This window comes from Pleurodeles waltl, chromosome 10 (genome assembly GCF_031143425.1).
Source record: "Pleurodeles waltl isolate 20211129_DDA chromosome 10, aPleWal1.hap1.20221129, whole genome shotgun sequence".
Taxonomy (NCBI): Eukaryota; Metazoa; Chordata; class Amphibia; order Caudata; family Salamandridae; genus Pleurodeles; species Pleurodeles waltl.
Genome location: NC_090449.1, coordinates 727,462,311 through 727,480,481, shown reverse-complemented (window position 1 = coordinate 727,480,481; position 18,171 = coordinate 727,462,311). Strand labels below are relative to the sequence as shown.

General features: G+C 46.9%; 1 protein-coding gene across 2 annotated transcripts in view; it reads right to left on the bottom strand.

Annotated features, from left to right (window-relative positions):
• KIF5B (kinesin family member 5B) overlaps nt 1–18,171 on the bottom strand; it is an 811,383-nt gene that overhangs the window by 270,768 nt on the left and 522,444 nt on the right. For both annotated transcript variants that reach the window (XM_069211250.1, XM_069211252.1), the window contains exons 18-19: nt 4,350–4,411; nt 4,135–4,244 (exon numbers count right to left, since the gene is read on the bottom strand). In XM_069211250.1, coding sequence (XP_069067351.1) covers nt 4,135–4,244; nt 4,350–4,411 — 172 coding nt within the window. The remainder of the gene's footprint in view (nt 1–4,134; nt 4,245–4,349; nt 4,412–18,171) is intronic.

Here is an 18,171-nt window from a genome sequence, read left to right as displayed (position 1 = left end):
AATGAGATTATATGCTTCCCCCACCGGAATGGATAACAGAAGAGGAGGAAGTAATGACTCGGGGTTTGGAAGTGGATGGTTGTTTTCCACCTTGAGTGGTCTGCTGGGTGGATCTACCTCTGGCTTGTTTCCTCTGGTACTAGTGGTAGGGGAGCTGCTGCTGTTGTTGGGTGTCGCTCTGGTGTCATCCCCACTGGTGCTTTTGAACCCTCTGTGTATAGAGTCTTCTGAATAGGGTCGGAAAGATTTACGTTGTTCTCTGGATCTTTCCAGGCTGACAGCTTTCTAGGTCTCCATCTCAGCTTTCATCCTCACCATCTCATCATCGGTATGATGTCTGAAAAGAGTTGTGTTAGAGACTGCAAGATTTAAAACTGTCTGCTGATCCTCTGGTTTCAGAGAGGCAAGACAAAGCCACGCACGTCTTCGGAGAGCAAACCCCATGGCAGAATTTATATGCTGCAAGGAATGAGGAGTCAGGCGCAGCACTAACAATCTGGTTTGATACGAGCAAATCCTCATCAAGGATTTCCTGGAAATCCTCTCTTACTTCTTGGGAGGTGGTCCACAAATAGCTGCATGGAGTACCATAACGCCCTGTCATACCTGCCTAACAGGGCCGTAGCGCTTGCTGCCTTCATTGAGGTTGCCGCTGTAGTGCAGACATTTCGCCCAACTGATCAATTATTTCACTATTTTTTTTTTTTTTTTTTTTAAATCGGGAGGTACTGTGGAAGTAGGGGTAGTGGCATGATGTTTTATTGGCTGCCACTACTATGTCAGAGTCTGGAGAAGTATAGATGTGCCTTCTCTTCCATCTTGCCTCCTGGAGTCTTCATGAGGTTGTAAAGCTCCTCGACCTCGACTGTCCTCTCTGCCTCGCCGTCGACCTGCTTGTTGACAGTGATAAACGATGACGCCTCAACGTTGGTAACGATCTTGATGTCCATCTCCTATGGAGTCTTGGCGGTCACCTGGTTGACGACGAGTGTTGCGGTGATGTTGGATTACTCGACATCGACAGAGCTCTTGTTGCTCTCAACATCAATGACCCATGTCTGGACAGCGAATGACGGTGTTTCCTCGATGGCGAGTCATGGATGGACAGCGAACATGTAGAGGCCGCACCTCTCCTAAACATCTATGCCCTGAATGCTGAAAGAGACCTTCGCTGTTTCTCAGCTGGTTTTTGTGTGGGACGCTCACCACACAAATGAAAAAGCTCTGGTAGAGGTATGAGCCTTTCCTCGCTCGGAGGTCCCTCTTACAGACTGTGCCTGTTGTCTTCTTCCTTTTCTCTGTTCCATGGAGGGAAATCTGTTCTCTGTCTTTGAGGGTGCATCTGGAGAGGTTCCTGCAATGTTGGCCATGCAGAAACATGTGTCTGGTAGACAGAGGATGCACACCTCGTGAGGGTGTATATTGGCCTTCTTCCTTCCAGAGGAAGGACACTTTTCAAAAAGAGAGGGGCATTTTTCAGAGAAAAGACCTTTACCTTCAGTCAGAAAAAGAAAGAAAATGCCTGGTAAAGACATATCAAATAAAACAAATGGCACACAATTACAGAAATGAATTTTGAAGAAAAAAGCCACATTTTGGCCAAGCTCAATGTTCCAGCATCCTGGCAGCAGGAGCCGGAAAAAAGAATTGAAGCAACTGTCTTCTGCTCAGCATGATAGGATAATGGTGGTGTCTGGCTTCTTAAAAGCACAGACTCTATTTTCACTCATATGATGGCAGCCTATGGGGCAACACTGTCCCAGGTAGCTTAATCTCTCTGATACTCCAAAAAATGTTTTATTCTGTTTTAACTAAAACACCATCACATCATATACACATATAATCTCTTGACCCTTTTTTGAATTAAAAATATATAGGGATCCTATAGGGATGGGCCATTGTAGCCTATCCCTATAGGTTGCACAATAATTTTCTTTCTTAAGTGACTCTGCAAGCCTTCCCGAAGAAAGACGAACATCTCCACTTAACAGGATATAGTAGGAAGAAGTGCTCCAGGGCCCCCGCATGGGGGTGGGACTATTCAGTGCTTATGACTATAAATGGAAATCTCCTATGAGAGGATCTAGATATCACTGGTTATATAGACAAAAGATAATACCAACAATAGGAAGAGCTCCTCAAACAGCTGTAAGTTACATATGTTGCTAGTACTGTGCTAATACTTAAATAAATTTCAATACATTCGCAGAAGGATGAATACCACTAGTTGTTAGTCGATTTTTATTGTTGTTATATGGCTTGTAGTAGTAGTCCAAAACTTTATTCGACTTTCAAACAAGTCATAAAAGTAGCAAGTAAAACACATGTATAAAAGCACAATAAATACAATAAAATAGTAAAAGAATAAATACCAGAGATAAAATACATGCCATTAATTTGTCCATTCACACATATTTAAATGGTCTAGTTAGATTGGCACCAATACACCCATAGACTTTCTTGCAGTTATTACAGAGCACAAAAAATGTGCCAGAATTCCACACATTTCAATAGAAGATAAAATCTGTAAACTAATATACGCAATACGACACTGACGCAAATTGATAAATCTTAAAAAAGGCATTAAAAGGCGCTTTCTCTGTTTATCATAAAATTTCGAAAAGAGGACCACACGTATCGTAGTTTGGGGTGCCTTTGCGTCGCAAGGGCATACCCCCAAGGTTGCACTCCAATCGTTCATAGTCGGGAAAGTTACTAAGCGGTGGAAAGTATCTAACCTTTATCTTGTAAGGACAAAACGATACCGAGGATTTACCACATTTACCAAATATGGCTGCATGCCCTCTGTAGACAAGATTAATTGGTTAGACATAACACTACGCTTATTTGATTCTGCTTCCCATCGCTGTTCTTCTATATACTTCAATGTCAAGGCCCTCAATTCTTTCCTGGTGATTTTTTTCCAGTAATTCTGGATTTGTATAATATTCTTTACTACCCATGTTTTCAAAAAAGGTCATAATGTACCTCAGCCAAGGGATTCTTAGAGAATATGTTGATGCCATACAATCAGGTAAAATTGCCCTATTTAATCCAGTATGCTTAGAAGTCCAGACTTTCTGCCATAATAATAATGGCTGTATCTTTATTGAGTCAGCTAGGAAGGAAACCCCTAATTCCACGTGACTAATGTACGACGATGTGCCATTTGGTACCATTAACAAATATCTCCGAAAATCATTTTTCACCGTCTGGATCAGGTTGCAATTAGTGCATCCCCAGATACCTGATCCATACATGGCAGCCGGGATACACTTGGCTCTATAGATTTTTACCATGTTCTGCGGGGTAATCCCCCCTAGTCTTTTTGAAAAAAAATTCAAGGCTGCCATTGTTTTGATGATCTGGACTTTTTTCGTTTTCACACAGTGTGCCCAGGAGCCCTGTTTATCAAACATTATACCCAAGTATGAAAATGTTTGGGCTATATCAACTTTCCCCTCTTGTGTGGTAATATTATAGGTCTTACTCTGTTTCCCAAGTCTGCCATAAAAATTATACAAGTGGTTAAAAGTTTTTGGAGGGCTAATGGAGTCCTGGCCATAAGTACAGCATTGTCTTCATAGAGTAGCGCCGGAACAGAGCGGTTACCTATTTGGGGGAGATATGGCTTGTACCTTAGGTTAGCAATTTTTTTTTAGATCCAAGCCTTGCCTTTATCAATGGATTTGTTTTTGAACTAATGGATATTACAATTTCCAAACAAACAGCAAAATCCATAACTAAAATCATTTACAATGGTCTCAGATGTTAATTCAGACACATCTAAAAGAGGTTTACTGTTTATATTGAGCAAAACAAAAACTGAAAATGAGTAATGTATCAAACCAAGCAGTTAGCATTCTTCTCTCCAACTTATTTGTGAACATTAACCTTTTGCAGCAGCACTACACACAAATTTATAGTTATGAAAATACTTATGATTTTCTACTTATGTGAGTTGTATAGCACTTCAGAATGCACTGCACACGACATCACACAAGTACTTTGTGCGTGTGCACACGCACACACGTTCCAGTAGTACATTCTGCATGATAGATGCTCAAAGAATCAAACAAGCACAAGTAGCACGCTACAGAACACATACAGATGTTTATCTTACAAAATACTTACTCCTGAAGGTCAGTGATAACTTTTTCCTTGGCTTCAATCTCATCCCTCAGACTGCTGATTTGCTTATGGTGGGCTTCACGATGACTCTGGATTTGCTGCTCAACAGCAAGCTACAGATAAAATAAAGTTAGTTTATAAATCCCATACACAGATCTAATTTTAATGAATGTCTTTTCTCTAGGTCATCAAGATAATCTGTAATATAAAATACCCACCTTCACTTCATTTGCAGTCTGCACCTTATTTAAGTGTTCCTTCTCCATTTCATGGACTTTTTCTGCACAAATAAAAATAAAACGATAAGATAAAGATAACGTTTGGTTTGAATGAATCAGAATCAACACCACTGAACTTAAGCATATTTTATTTGTGAATTCCCACCAGAAATAATAACATCATAACACTTCTGTCGGAAAGTGAATCTTTTTGCATAGTTACCCCCACTTTTTGCTTGTATGCCAGTGTGTTTAGACTGTTTTCACCTGGATCCTGCTAACAATGACCCCTGTGATTGTGCTCTCTCCTCTCAATTTGGTTGCTTTGTTACCCTTTACACCCCACAATTGGCACAAGGGTTAGGTACCCATGGCATTGGTACACAAGGGGTCCCCCTCGGCTGCAGCATGTATTATGCCACCCATGGGAGCCCATGCAAATTATGCCTGCAGGCCTTCCATTGCAGCCTGCATGAAACAGTGCATGCACCCTTTCACTGCTGCTCCCTGCACCAGGTTACTGTAAGTCTACCCTGTGGTAGGCCCTCCTGGACCAGAGGGTAGCGTGCAGGTTCATGCTTGTTAGGGAACCCTGCATAGGAGCAGAGGTGTCTGTACGAACACTAGTTCCAATGCACTGGACTTTATAAGTGCAGGGAAGCCATTTTACCCGCATAGTGGCCACAGGTCACTGCCTTTGTCCAGCTACATAATAGTAACCCTGAACCTGGGCATGTTTGGTATCAAACATTTCCGAATCATACCCCAATACAGTTGCTGGTGTTGGTTGTGTAATTCCATGCACTCTGTAGGCTCCTTAGTAGACCCCCAGCAATGCTCCTATCAGTCGTCTGGGGTTTTCCAGGCAGCACGCGCTGTGATCACCGCTCAGACAGGTTTCTGCCCACCTTCTGCTTGACCAGCTCAAGCAGGGGAAGGCAGAGCATAGGATTTCCTGTGGAAGAGGGAGGCAACACTCTCTTCCTAAGCAATAGAAGTTACAAGGCTGGGAAGGGGCAGGCTCCACGCGCTACTGGCTTGCTTTGAAGGGCACATTTGGTGCTCTCCTTGCATAATGCAGTTTGCACCAGTCCAGGGAACCCGGTCCCTGCTCTGGCGCGAAACCACACAAAGGAAAGGGGAGTGACCACTCCACTGTCCATCACCACCCCAGGAGTGGTGCCCAGAGCTCCTCCAGGTGGCCACTTGATTCTGACATCTTGGAAATAAGATGTGCAGAGGCCCCTGGGAGCATCTGGTTGGTCAGATCAGGTATCTGATGTCAGTGACCACCTCTGATAGGTGGTCACGCTGCAGAATGACCAAGCCCCCTGTTAGGGCTATTTAGGGACTCCCTTCCGGGTGGGTCCCCAGATTCAGCATACAAGACTCCACCGTGACTCCTCTGCATCAACCTCTTCTGCTCCTGACCACTGGAAACGCTGCTGGACTTCACAACAAGCCTGCAACTCCTGAGACAACCTTGTCTTGCAACATTGTTTCCTCGGCTCCTTCCAATAACTGCAACACTTCCACGGTTGTGCATCCTATGGAGTTGGCAAGACTTCAGATGCACCAAAGAAGTAAGAAGGAATCTCCCTTGGAGTGAAGGAGTCACTCCCCTGCACATGCTGGCACCTGAGGCAACGACATCTGGCTGCTAGGATCTTCTGCCATCTGGCTCCAGGAAGAATCTCCAACACAGATAGTGGTTCTGAGTGGTCCTCTCTACCAACTTGGGAGACGGTGAGCCCTTGCCTCTCTTTGCAGGACAGAACCCCTGTGCGCCGCAACTCATGCAGCAACCAAGGCTTGATGCCTCTTGCTCCAAGGGATCTTCAGGCTTAAAGTAGCCCCAGCCTCCAGCACTTCACCCTTGCATGGATTCTCTTCTCTGCTGCTCCAGAGACGTGGGACTCCTCTCCCGATGTGCTGACTAGGCCTCACTGCAACTTACTGTGCCTGCTGCCAGAGGGTTGCCTGTGAGGGCTGCGACTGATTCTGCTGGCTCTCTTGACTGCTGAGGATCAGCATGTACTCTCATCCAAAGGTCAAGCCCCCGGGACCTTGTTGGACTTCTTCAGCTCTGCAAATCCTCTTGTGCCCAGATTTGCATTTGCCAAGGCTTGTTGGTGGCCCTCATGACCACTGACCATCTGTGACCCGCAACCAGCGGGGGACATCATCTGCATGACTCCAAGGACTTCTATGCAGCTCCTGGGCTCCACAACTGATCTTCATCTTCCCTTGTTGACCCGGATCATCAGCCACAGAAGGGTGGGTAGTTGCTCCTGCCCCACCTGGACACGCCTGTGTGGACTGGACTTTGCCCCCTTCTCTTGTAGGTCCTCTTCCTCCAGAATCCACTGTTGGGACCCACTGGACTTGTCCTGAAATCTTCCTTTTTCCAAGTCCCCTTCTTGGTCTTTGGCAAGACCAGGTATATTACCTCTGCTCTCCTGGTCGCTGGGGGTCACCTAGGTACTCACCTCTTGGGATCCTGAGTTCTCCCAGCTCCCTTCTAACTACTTCACATCCCTGGTTAGGGGAACCTCACTTCACATTCCACTATTTTAGTATATGGTTTGCCCTCCTCCTTTTTTGGGGGTGGGGTGTGTATGTGTTTTTAGTATATGGTTTGCCCTCCCCCTTTTGGGTGTGTGTGTGTGTGTGTGTGTACCTACATCCAGTTGGGGGACTACCTATACATAATCTAGTTCAGTGCTGTACCTGTATTTTTGTAACACTGTGTGGCTCCTTTCGTGTGTGGCTCGTTACTGTGTGACTGCTTGGGTATTGCAAGTGCTTTACAGTCCTCCTCCTAGAAATGTCTTGGCTGCTCTCCACAGCTACCACTAGAAAGCCCTGGCTTCTTAGACACTGTCTTCATTCACTAATAGGGGTTGCCTGGACTTGGTTTAAGGTTCAAACACCATAGGTGTTCACCACACACCAGGCCAGCTTCCTACAACTAATGGTTTCCCAGCTTTAGCTCAATCTATAGTTTCACTAAGAGTAAGTAGAAATATTCAAATTTCACAACATATACAATTTCATCATCATCATCAGGGAAATCTTGTAAAATATTTTTATTAGCAAATATTTAAATTGTCTAACCTGTGTTGCAAAATAATGTAATGCGCATTGGCAATGCCGATAGGTATGACTAATAATAGCTGCAACCAGTACTATTTTGTAAACATCTGTTGAACAATATGGTTGTATTTTTTATTTTTATTTGTAGGAAGCTACTTGTAGTGTGTCAATGTAGGGGCAGGCTATATAGATCATATGAACCTTGTTGGTAAAAATAGGTTTAAACTAATAACTCAAAATGCTCTCTTTTGTGGCAGTGTGGGACGAGAAGGTTAGGCTTATCAGAGGGCAGTGTTGAGCATTTGCCAAACACAAAGGGTCAATGTAGGAAGCTGGCTCTCCATATGGTGTATTAAAAAGTAGACCGTGCAGAGAGTCCAATGGATCCTCAATTGGTTTGCAGAGACAAAAGTAGATAGGACTAGTGCTCTATTTTGTGGTAGTGTGGGTGAGCATTGGCTTATCAGAGGTTAGTGCTAAGAGTTTGTTGTACTCACAGAGGCGCTTAATGACACACTCAAAGAATAAATCCGAGACCAATTTAGAAAAATGACACTTCTTTTTATATACGTTTCAAACCCAAGAATTTCGTAATCAGGTGAGCACTTTTCCAAGCACAAATACCTTTCAGTTTCAATAATCAACACAGTGCACCTCTTAATGTTAATCTATGGAGACAAACAATGTTCAGCAAACAGTTAACAATGGCTTACAAAGCCAATCTCAGAAATTTAAGGTAAGTACTGGGCACTGATCAGAACCACACCAGCAGGTCACTCCGGACAGCACTGGGGCGGCCAGGTGCAGGGGTGTAGTAAGGTGTTGGGTGACTAATGATTTCCTGTGGGAGTTTGGTCCTTATGAAGACAGTCTGCAGGCTCTGGCTAGGAAGCCAGTAAGGGACAAAAAGCAGGTAGGTTTAGATTTGGGGGGGTGGGTGGGCTCAGGGATGTAGGTGCACCTTTGGTCCTTTTCGCCAGGGCTCTGTGGCAACAGATGCAGGGGTGTCCTTAGGCAACAGGTTTTCTCACCTAGTAGCGGTCAGGGGGTCCCTGTGTGTAGAGGCTGCGGGCATCGCAGGGAGTTCTCTGAGGGGTTTGGGGCGGTGTGAGTGGGGGGGGGGGAGTGAGGTTGGCAAGTGTGGACTCAAGTTCTTAGGAGCTGGATGACGACGCTGACACCAGTAACCCACCTCAGATGGTGTTGGGGCGAAGGGTTCAGTGGTTGCTGACTGCCGGGTTTTCTCTCACCACAAGGTTGTAGGAGAGGGGGCCTGTGTCCAGAGGCTGCAGCAGGCATCTCGGGAGGGAGAGGGGTGCTCCAAGATGGGTGAGACCACACTGGACTTGGTCTCTGGGCAGTAGGGGAACCTCATTGGTTGGATTCACCTGGGGTCATGGACGCCGGGTGCAGTGGTCACTTCAGGTGTCCTTTTTTTTTTTTTTTTGGTTCCAGCAGCTGCAGAGGCCTTCTCTTGAAGTTTTGTTGTAGAGAAGGTCAGCTGCTCACGGGAGAGCTGAGTCTTTATGGAAGGCAGGACGCGTCAGCTTTTTGGGCAAAGGTCGTCGAGGTCAACAGGAAAGCCTGAGGGGCTTATTTGAAGTCAGCTGCTTTTTCTTTTCCTCTTCTGCAGGTGACTCTTTTTTTATCCTTGGCTTCTTAGGTCATCAGGATCTGAGTTCTAGGGGTCAGGGGTGCCACCTAAATATTCAATTTAGAGGTGTACATGGAGGGCCAAGTGGCAGCCAAAGGGCAGCCCACCTTTACGGTGACTAACTCCCTTCTTATGACAACTCCTGCTGGGAAGTGGACATAACCCCAACCCTAGTGGCCTAATTCCTTCCACATAAGGAGGAATTTAAAAACTAATGTCCACTTCAGCTCCTCCACCTTAGGGGTGGGACTGGCATGAAGTGGCCACCCCCTCCTAATCTGCCTAATTTTCCCACCTGTACTGCTGCCAAAAGTGGGGTCAGGACAGGGGGACACCATCTGGAGAGACCGGGGTTGCATTACAAAGGCAACAGGGCCTTTGAATGTTTCAGCCCTTGAATGTCCATCCTGCCTGGGTGAGGTGATAGCACCCCCACCCAGTGCAGGCTTTTGTCTCTTGCCCTTGAAAGCGCTGGCTCTCACCTTGGGGGGCCAGAAACACGTCTGTGGTGGCTCAACTGGTCAGGACAAGTCAGTGAATTCACTAGTAGCTGGTAGGTTTGCAGGGGGCCCTTTGGGTGCAGTTATTAATAATTCCCTCAATGACATCAGTGAGGGTATAATAATCTGAGAGGTTTGATACCAAACATCCCATCATGTAGCTGGGGAAGTCACAGTGACCAGTGTCCAGCACTTGCATTTAACAATGGCAGCCTGTCATGCGCTTGGTGAGGAATCCCTTAGGGTGGCACAATTTGTGCTGCAGCCCTTAGGGATCAAGCCCTAGGTACCAGGGGTACCATTTACTATGGACTTGCAGTGCGTGCTAAAGGTTTTGCCAATTGCTAATTAAACACCAAGTGCAACCTACTAAATCTGATCCTACACAGTAAGCACTATTGGCTCTGTTGTGCATGTTTGTGATCATCACACGCAGTAAGAAAATAATTTACTTACCTGTAACTATAGTTCTCCAGTACAGGTATCTTTCATAGATTCACATGCTTGAATCAGAATAGTTAGCAGTTAGCTTTCCCAAATATGAGCATTACAATGTTATAGCAGATGGTGGAAAATAGTTAGACGTGGCTCACCTTTTTGGAATAGATGGAGAAGCACTGCTTGTCCTACTGATACATCGTTCCTGTCAGAGGACTCAAGGCAGTAATGTTGCGTAAAATTGTGCCTACTGGACCATGTTGCTGCCCGGCAAACCTGGTGGATAGGCACACCAGTAAAGAGAGCCATACTGGTGGAAACAGCTCTAGTAGAATGTGACCTAACCTTGCATGACAAAGACTTTCCTGCTTGTCTGTGACAGAACTGGATAGTTGTGGCATCCATCTGGCTATGGTCTATTCCAATACTGGGAAATCTCTCTGTGGTGTCTAATAAGCCACAATAGCTGGTTAGTTATGTGCAATTGTTGTGTTCTATGTCAGTGGAATTTAATACATCTCTTTACATCTAGTGTATGTACAGATCTTTCTGCAGATGTCTGTGGGCTGGGATAAAATGTCCTCAGTATGATAAGGTTTTTTGGGGTGAAAGTCTAATGGGAGTTATAGTATGACATTTTGGTTAGTATGCAGAATTACACTGTTTTGGGTAAATTGCAAGAACTGTTCTATCATCATGGATGTCACTTGCACGTCTTGTGGACGTCAATGCCAGTAAGATTGCAGTCTTCCACGTGAGTATTTCAATTTAGTTTTATGGATTGGCTAAATCAGAGCTTTCATTAAGTGGCTTAGTACAATATTGAGAAGCCAAGCAGGGGGAGGTTACCTTACAGGATGAAACACCCTGAACAGTCCTTTAAAGAACTGTTTGATTAACCTGGTTGAGCATAAGTGGGTATCTGACTTGACTTACACAATCAAGATATCGCTGCTAAATCAACTTTGATAAATGAGTGAGTTAGTCTGGACTTAGCCATTTAAAGAAGTTATGGTAAAATATGCTCTGGGGCGGAAGAAATGGGGTAAATGCCCTTGCCATGATATGAGACACACAAACGCTTCCACTTGAGCTTGTATATCTTACTAGCAGTATCAGCCCTGACTTGGAGAGGATCTCCCTATGCAGTCCGCTGGGGTGTCTAACTGAACGAAATTCATGGAACGCAGGAGCCAGGCCAACAAGTGTAGCGATGCTGGGTTGGGATGATGCACCTGGCCATTGTTCATAGTAAGTAGCGTTGAAATCTGTGTTAGTTGCATGTGGCCCTGTTCCAAAAGAACGAGGATTTGTATAAACCAGACCTTTCTGGGCCATCTGGGAGCAATGAGGATCACTCAACAGGGTTCACTCTTTAGTTTGTTGAGGAGCCTGTGAATCAATGAGATCACAGGAAAAGCAAATGCTAAGGACGCGTCTGTTGTAATCACAAAGTCTGATACCTGGGGAAGGAATGTGAGCCCTTGGCCGATGCTGCCTGTCTGACACCCCCATTTTATCAACTTCATCATAGTTGACGTAATTTTAATTAAATTGAAGGACTCTTTCAACTGCCCCCACTGCTTGCCCAGTTCCTTCTGCTGAGGACGAATGTGAAGTTGGCAATTGGTTATCAGAGGAGCACACGAGGACAGCATCCCTAGGAGAGATTTGTACCGTCTCAATGAAACGTACTATTGTGAGCTGAGTCATTGGGCCTGCTTCTGTATACTGTTTGGGCATTCTTGGGATGCAAATTCTTTGTTTTTAATGTTGTCCAGAAGAGCTCCCAGGAAAGTAAAATTTGCTGTGGGAGTGGGACAAGATTTTTTCATGTTGACTGTGAGACCCTGTGACTTGGGAAGTATGATTTGTGGCATGTTGAGATGTAGCTGCCTTTATTAACCAGTCATCCAGGTATGGGACTACCTGGACTCCCTTCGGTCTCAAATGAGCTGCCACCGAAGCCTAACACTTGGTGAATTTACAGGGAGCTGATTTGAGTCCAATGTGAAGGACTCTGAATTGGTAGTGCGTGTTGGCAACTCTGGAATATGGAACTATGCCTCCTGGAGGTCTAAGGACGTCATATGATTCAGTGACAGAAGAGATGTAAAATATCCTGTGGGGGCCCGCCCCCCAGTTTGAAGACCACTGATCTAGGGTGACTATAAGAGAGGACTGTTCCTTAGGTATTTGCTGAGTTTCAGAAGATCTAATATACGGTGCAAGTCACCTGTTTTTTTCCATACCTGGAAGAAACAGGGGTAGAAACCAGTCCCCTCTGAGTCTTTAGCACCACTTCTATTGCACAAAAATAGTTGAAATCCCCAGCAGAAGTTGCTTAAGATGAGGATGCAGTGGCCCTCTTGGGTGAACATTCAGGGGCTTGGTGATAAATTCTAGGGTGTGTCCTCGGCCACAACGTCGAGGGCCCATCTGTCTGTAGTTATTTTGGACCACTGTGGAAGAAAATAGGATATGTGGCCTCCAAGTTGGTTGATGACTTGGGGGGGGATCCAGCTAATACCATGAAGAGGTTACTGTTTCCTGGCAGAATCTCTGCCTCTTGAGGACGAGTTTCCTTTTGTCGGCTGCTTGTATGCCGCTGGAGGTGGCTGCCGATATTGTTGTGTATATTGTGGAAAATAATGGCCTTGAAGAGACTGCTGTTGTCTGAAAGGTTGATATCCTCCTTGAAATGAGAAAGAACTCCTTCCTCTTGCTCCTCAAAAGGGCTGACTACGCACCTGTAAGGTGCACTTGGCAGAGTCCATATCCGATTTAACAGCTTGGAGAGCATCCTCGACATGTTTGCCGAAGAGGTCCTTGCCATAAAACAGCATACCCAGGATCTTGCTTTGAACTACATACCTTAAAGTTATTGTCTTCAGCCAGCCCTGCCTGCGGAGTAATGCAGATCCTGCTAGTTGCCTAATTCCTGTAAACGAAATATTAATGGCGTAGTCTATAATTTCTGCTGATGCTATCTCCCCTTCCTGGAGAATTTTTTTAGCTTCCAGCTTTGCATCTTCTGGTGGTAGGTTTAGGTATTGAGCAATGTCAGACCACATCTGCCTGTCGTAGCGCCCTAGTATTGCTAGGGATTTGGTCGCTCTAACAGTAGCGGCTGCCGGTCAGCACCCCTCTCTGTCAGGTGGTGCAATGATAGGGGCTGATGGATTCCCTAAACGCCGCTAAACTGCCTGTGTTATGAAAGAATCTGGCTTGGGATGGCCAACTATACAAGCTGGGGAAATCATCCGGTTCTTTGAATTTCTTGTCGAGTCTGGGCAACACAGCTGTTACAGGTGCTGGATATTTCACTGCCTTTAATCAACTCTTAAGGATTTCTTTGTTGGTTCTTTGAAATAATATAAGAAACAATCTAATTGCTTGGTGATTAGGGGAAGCTGTAACCTTTTCACTGCTCTTTCCATATTGTGAAAACCACCAATGTCGTCTAGTGGTGAGTCCACTGTTAGGGGCATAGGTGGGGATAGGGTTGGGATTAAGTAGTCATCCAACCCATTTGTTATGGAAGTAGAGTCTCTCACTTAGCCCTTCTTCTCTGTCCTAATCTGAGGAAGGTTGGTCATTGTAGGAAAATGGCTCCTTGCTGTAGATACCCCCCCCACACTTTTTGCCTGATACTGAAGCAGACTTGACTGATGTGTGTTGGGATCCTGTTAACCAGGCCCCAGAATCAGTATTCTTGTACTTACAAATGTACCATTGTTTCCACAATTGGCACACAGATAGGTCCCTTATAAAAGGTACCCGTGGTACCAAGGGCCCTGTGACCAGGGAAGGTCCCTAAGGGCTGGAGCATGTGTTGTGCCACCCCAAGGCAAAGTCGACATGGCAACCTCTCGGGATGCCATGCATACAAAATACTGCCTGTGGCATAGGTAAGTCACCCCTCTAGCAGGCCTTAAAGCCCTAAGGCAGGGTGCACTATACCACAGGTGAGGGCATAGCTGCATGAGCAATATGCCCCTACAGTGTCTAGGTCTATTCTTAGACATTGTAAGTACAGTGTGGCCATTTTAAGTGTATGGTCTGGGAGTTTGTCAAAACGAATGGCTACACTGAATACTAGGAAGTTTGGTATCAAACTTCTCAGAATAATAAACCCATAACGATGAAAGTGCTGGATTTATTACAAAATGCACACAGAGGGCATTTTAGATATGCCCCCTGTATTTTACCCGATCAACCAGTGCAGGACTGACTGGTCTATGCCAACCTGCCACTGAGGGACGAGTTTCTGATCTCCCGGGGTGAGATCCTTTGTGCTCTGAGGCCAGAAACAAAGCCTGCACTGGGTGGAGGTGCTTCACACCTTCCCCCGGCAGGAACTGTAACACCTAGCAGTGAGCCTCAAAGGCTCAGGCTTCGTGTTACAATGCCCTAGGGCACACCAGCTAGTGGAGATGCCCAGCCCCCCGGACACAGCCTCCGCTTTTGGCGGCAAGTCCGGAGGAGATAATCAGAAAAACAAGGAGGAGTCACCCTCAAGCCAGGACAGCCCTTAAAGTGTCCTGAGCTGAGGTGACCCTTGCCTTAGAAAATCCTCCATCTTGCTTTGGAGGATTTCCCCCAATAGGATTAGGGATGCCCCCCCCCCCCAAAGGGAGGAGGCACAAGGAGGGTGTAGCCACCCTCAGGGACTCCAGCCCTAAACACACCACTAAATTGAGTATTTAGGGGCAACCCTGAACCCAGGAAAACAGATTTCCTGACGACCTAAAGAAGAAGGACTGCTGACCTAAAACTCCCGCAGAGAAGATGGAGACAACAACTGACTTGGCCCCAGCCCTACCGGCCTGTCTCCAGACTCAAAGAACCTGCAACAGCGACGCATCCAGCGGGACCAGTGACCTCTGCCGACTCAGAGGACTGCCCTGCAACCCAAAGGACCAAGAATCTCCCGTGGACAGCGGCTCTGTCCAAACAACAAGAAAGAAACCATCTTTAAAGGGACTCACAACTCACTCATGAAGCGTGAGTCCCCAACACTCTGCACCCAACGTCCCGGCTCGTGTCCAACACTGCAGAGAGGACCCCAGGGGACTCCCACGGCGTATCCACCCTGAGACTACCTCCCTGCACCCCCACGGCGATGCCTGCAGAGAGAATCCAGAGGATCTCCCTGACCGCGACTGCCCAGCAACAAAGAACCCGATGCCTGGAAGAAGCACAGCGCCTGCAGCCCCCAGGCGTGAGAGGAACCAACTACCGGTGCAGTAGTGACTAGCAGGTGGCCCTCATCTTTGCCCAGTCGGTGGCTGGCACAAGAAGCCCCCCTGTGTTCTGCCTGCATCGCCAGAATGACCCCCGGTTCCCTCCACTGATTTCTACCTAAAACCCGACACCTACTTCACACACTGCACCCGGCCGCCCCTGTGCCGCTGAGGGTGTATTATTTGTGCCTTTTTGTGGCCCCCTCATTGCTCTACAAACCCCCCCTGGTCTGCTCCCCGAGGACGCAGGCACTTACCTGCTAGCAGACTGGAACTGGAGCACCCCTGGTCTCCATAGATGCCTATGCTATTTGGGTCCTACTTTGACCTTTGCACCTGACTGGCCCTGTGTTGCTGGGTGTTTGGGGTTGACTTGAACCCCCAACGGTGGGCTGCCTATGCCCCGGAGACTGAACTTGTAAGTGCTTTACTTACCTGAAAAACTAACCATTACTTACCTCCCCCAGGAGCTGTTGATTTTTGCACTATGTCCACTTTTAACCCCCAGGGTGCCTCAGGCGAGCTGGTCTCGTCCAGACACACGGTTCCCGTGTGCCTGGGACGAGACTAGCTCGTCCTCCACCCACCCTCCCACACGCCCCAGTCGGGGATGGAAGGGGAATCACTTCCCCTTCCATCCTGACCCTCCCTTCGGCAATCTGATGACGTCAACACGCTCACAATGCGCCAACGTCATAAGAAGCTGCCGAGGACGCGCTGAAAACCATTTGCTTCCAGCACGTCTAGAGAAAGGACCCATTTCAGGTGAGTCCTTCTCTTTGTGGGGTTTTTTTTTTTGGGGGGGGGGAACAGACAGGGGAAAGGAAAGAGTTTTTTCTTTCCCCCTGCGCCTGTTTTCAATGGATTCCTGCTTCAGGAATCCCCAGAAGGCACCAGGGATTTACTCTGAATTTTATTTGGGGAGCGACCCCTTGGGCAGGGGTCGCTCCCCTGGGGGCAATAATAAATCCTGTTTCACCCCCCAGGGGGGTCGAAACCCACTAGGGAACCAGGGATTTTATTTTCATGTTTTTGGGCAGCGACCCCTCAGGCAAGGGTCGCTGCCCTGGGGGGGGGGGGGTGTCAAAACCCACTAGGCCCCAGGGATTGTGTTTTTTGCGTTTTGTGTCTTGGAGGCACCCCTTGGGCAAGGGTCGCCACCCCATTTCTTTTAGGCCCATCTGCCCCCAAGGAGGGCAGAAACCACCAATACGCCAGGGATTATGTTTTTTTCCTTTTTTTGTGCTGGTGGCGTCCCGTTTGGCACGGGCCGCCCCCTAAAGGGGGCACAGAGCTGTTGACCATTTCTGCCCCCCTTGGGGGCAGATTCCACTTAGGCACCAGCGATCCTGTGTGTGTTTTGTGTGGGGGGTGACACCTCTGGCAAGGGTCGCCTCCCAAAGTGGGCACGTTACTGATGGCCATTTCTGCCCCCCTTGGGGGCAGATCGGCCTATTTGTTTTAGGCCCATCTGCCCCCGAGACGTCAGAGATTTTTGTTTTGGTTCCCTTTGTTTTTTTGTGTGCTGAGGGCGCACCTTTTGACAAGGGTCGCCCCCCGAAGGGGGCATAGAGCTGTTGGCCATTTCTGCCCCCCTTGGTGACAGATTGGCCTATTTTGTTTAGGCAATCCACTTAGGCACCAGGGAGTGAGTGAGTGAGTGACTGTGTGTGTGAGTGTGTGTGTTTTGTGGGGGGAAGGGTGGCCCCTTTGGCAAGGGTCACCCCCCAAAGGGGGGTACATTACTGATGGCCATTTCTACTCCCCTTGGGGGCAGATCAGCCTATTTTTCTAGGCCTATCTGTCCCCAAGGGGGCAGAAGCCATCAAAATGTGAGGGATTTTATTTTATTTTAATTTTTTTTTGGTTCCCCCTTAGTTTTTTTGTGCTGGGGCGCCCCCTTTTCAAGGGTCCTCCCCCAAAAACAGAGGGTACAGAGCTGTTGGCCATGCCTATTATTTTTAGACCCATCTGCCCCCAAGTGGGAGAGAAGCCCCTTAGGCACCAGGGACAATTTCTAAGTTCTTGGTGGCAGGGTGTTTGTCAACTGGCGAAGTATTTGTATTTGTGATTATAACAGTTTATTTATTCTTTTTGTTCTAGTTCAAAGCTTTTGCTTCCTTTGCTGTGGATCCTTGCGGTTTGCATAGTTGCATGTTTTAGGTAAGTAAAAGCAATTTACTCCAAAGGAGTATTGTTGACATGCATGAATGACATGTTTGTAGATGGTGTACTAAGTGCAGGATTGTGTGTGAAATTGTCCTTAGATTTTAGCACAACGATATTTGTGTTGTCATGTGTCTAATTTGCTTTTTTTTAGTGGGATATCATTGGTGATTGCTGTGTCTGTGCAGAGTAGTTGCTGGCGAGTAGCTTTTTCAGGCAAGTGAGCGATATAGTTTTTTAGTACATTACTCTTTGTGATAAAGCTACACTTTGTTTATTACTTATTTTAGTGGTGGTGGTTGTTGGTAATCCATTTGTTGTTAGAAAGGATCATGGCTAGCCGCAGAGTAACCGCTCAGCAGGTTGCTGGCCTGCTTTTTGAGTTGTCTTCTGACCATGATTATAAGACTGACTCTGCATCTGAGGCAGAGGAGGAAGTGAGAGATTCTGGCAGTGAGTTTTCTGTCCGAGAGGATTCTATTGATGAGGAAGCCACTCTCAGTGCAGATAAAGGGCCTGTTTTAGAGGAGGACATTGATGTGCCAAGAGTGCAGCAGCCTGGGGCTGAAGGGTTTGCCATTAGAAGACCTGACACCTGGATTGCCCCACACACAGAGCAGCCACAGTTACCTGCATTTACTGGTCTCCCAGGGTGTGGAGTCAATACGGAAAACGTTTTGCCTGTCAATTTCTTTCACTTGTTTATGGACGATGTACTTTTG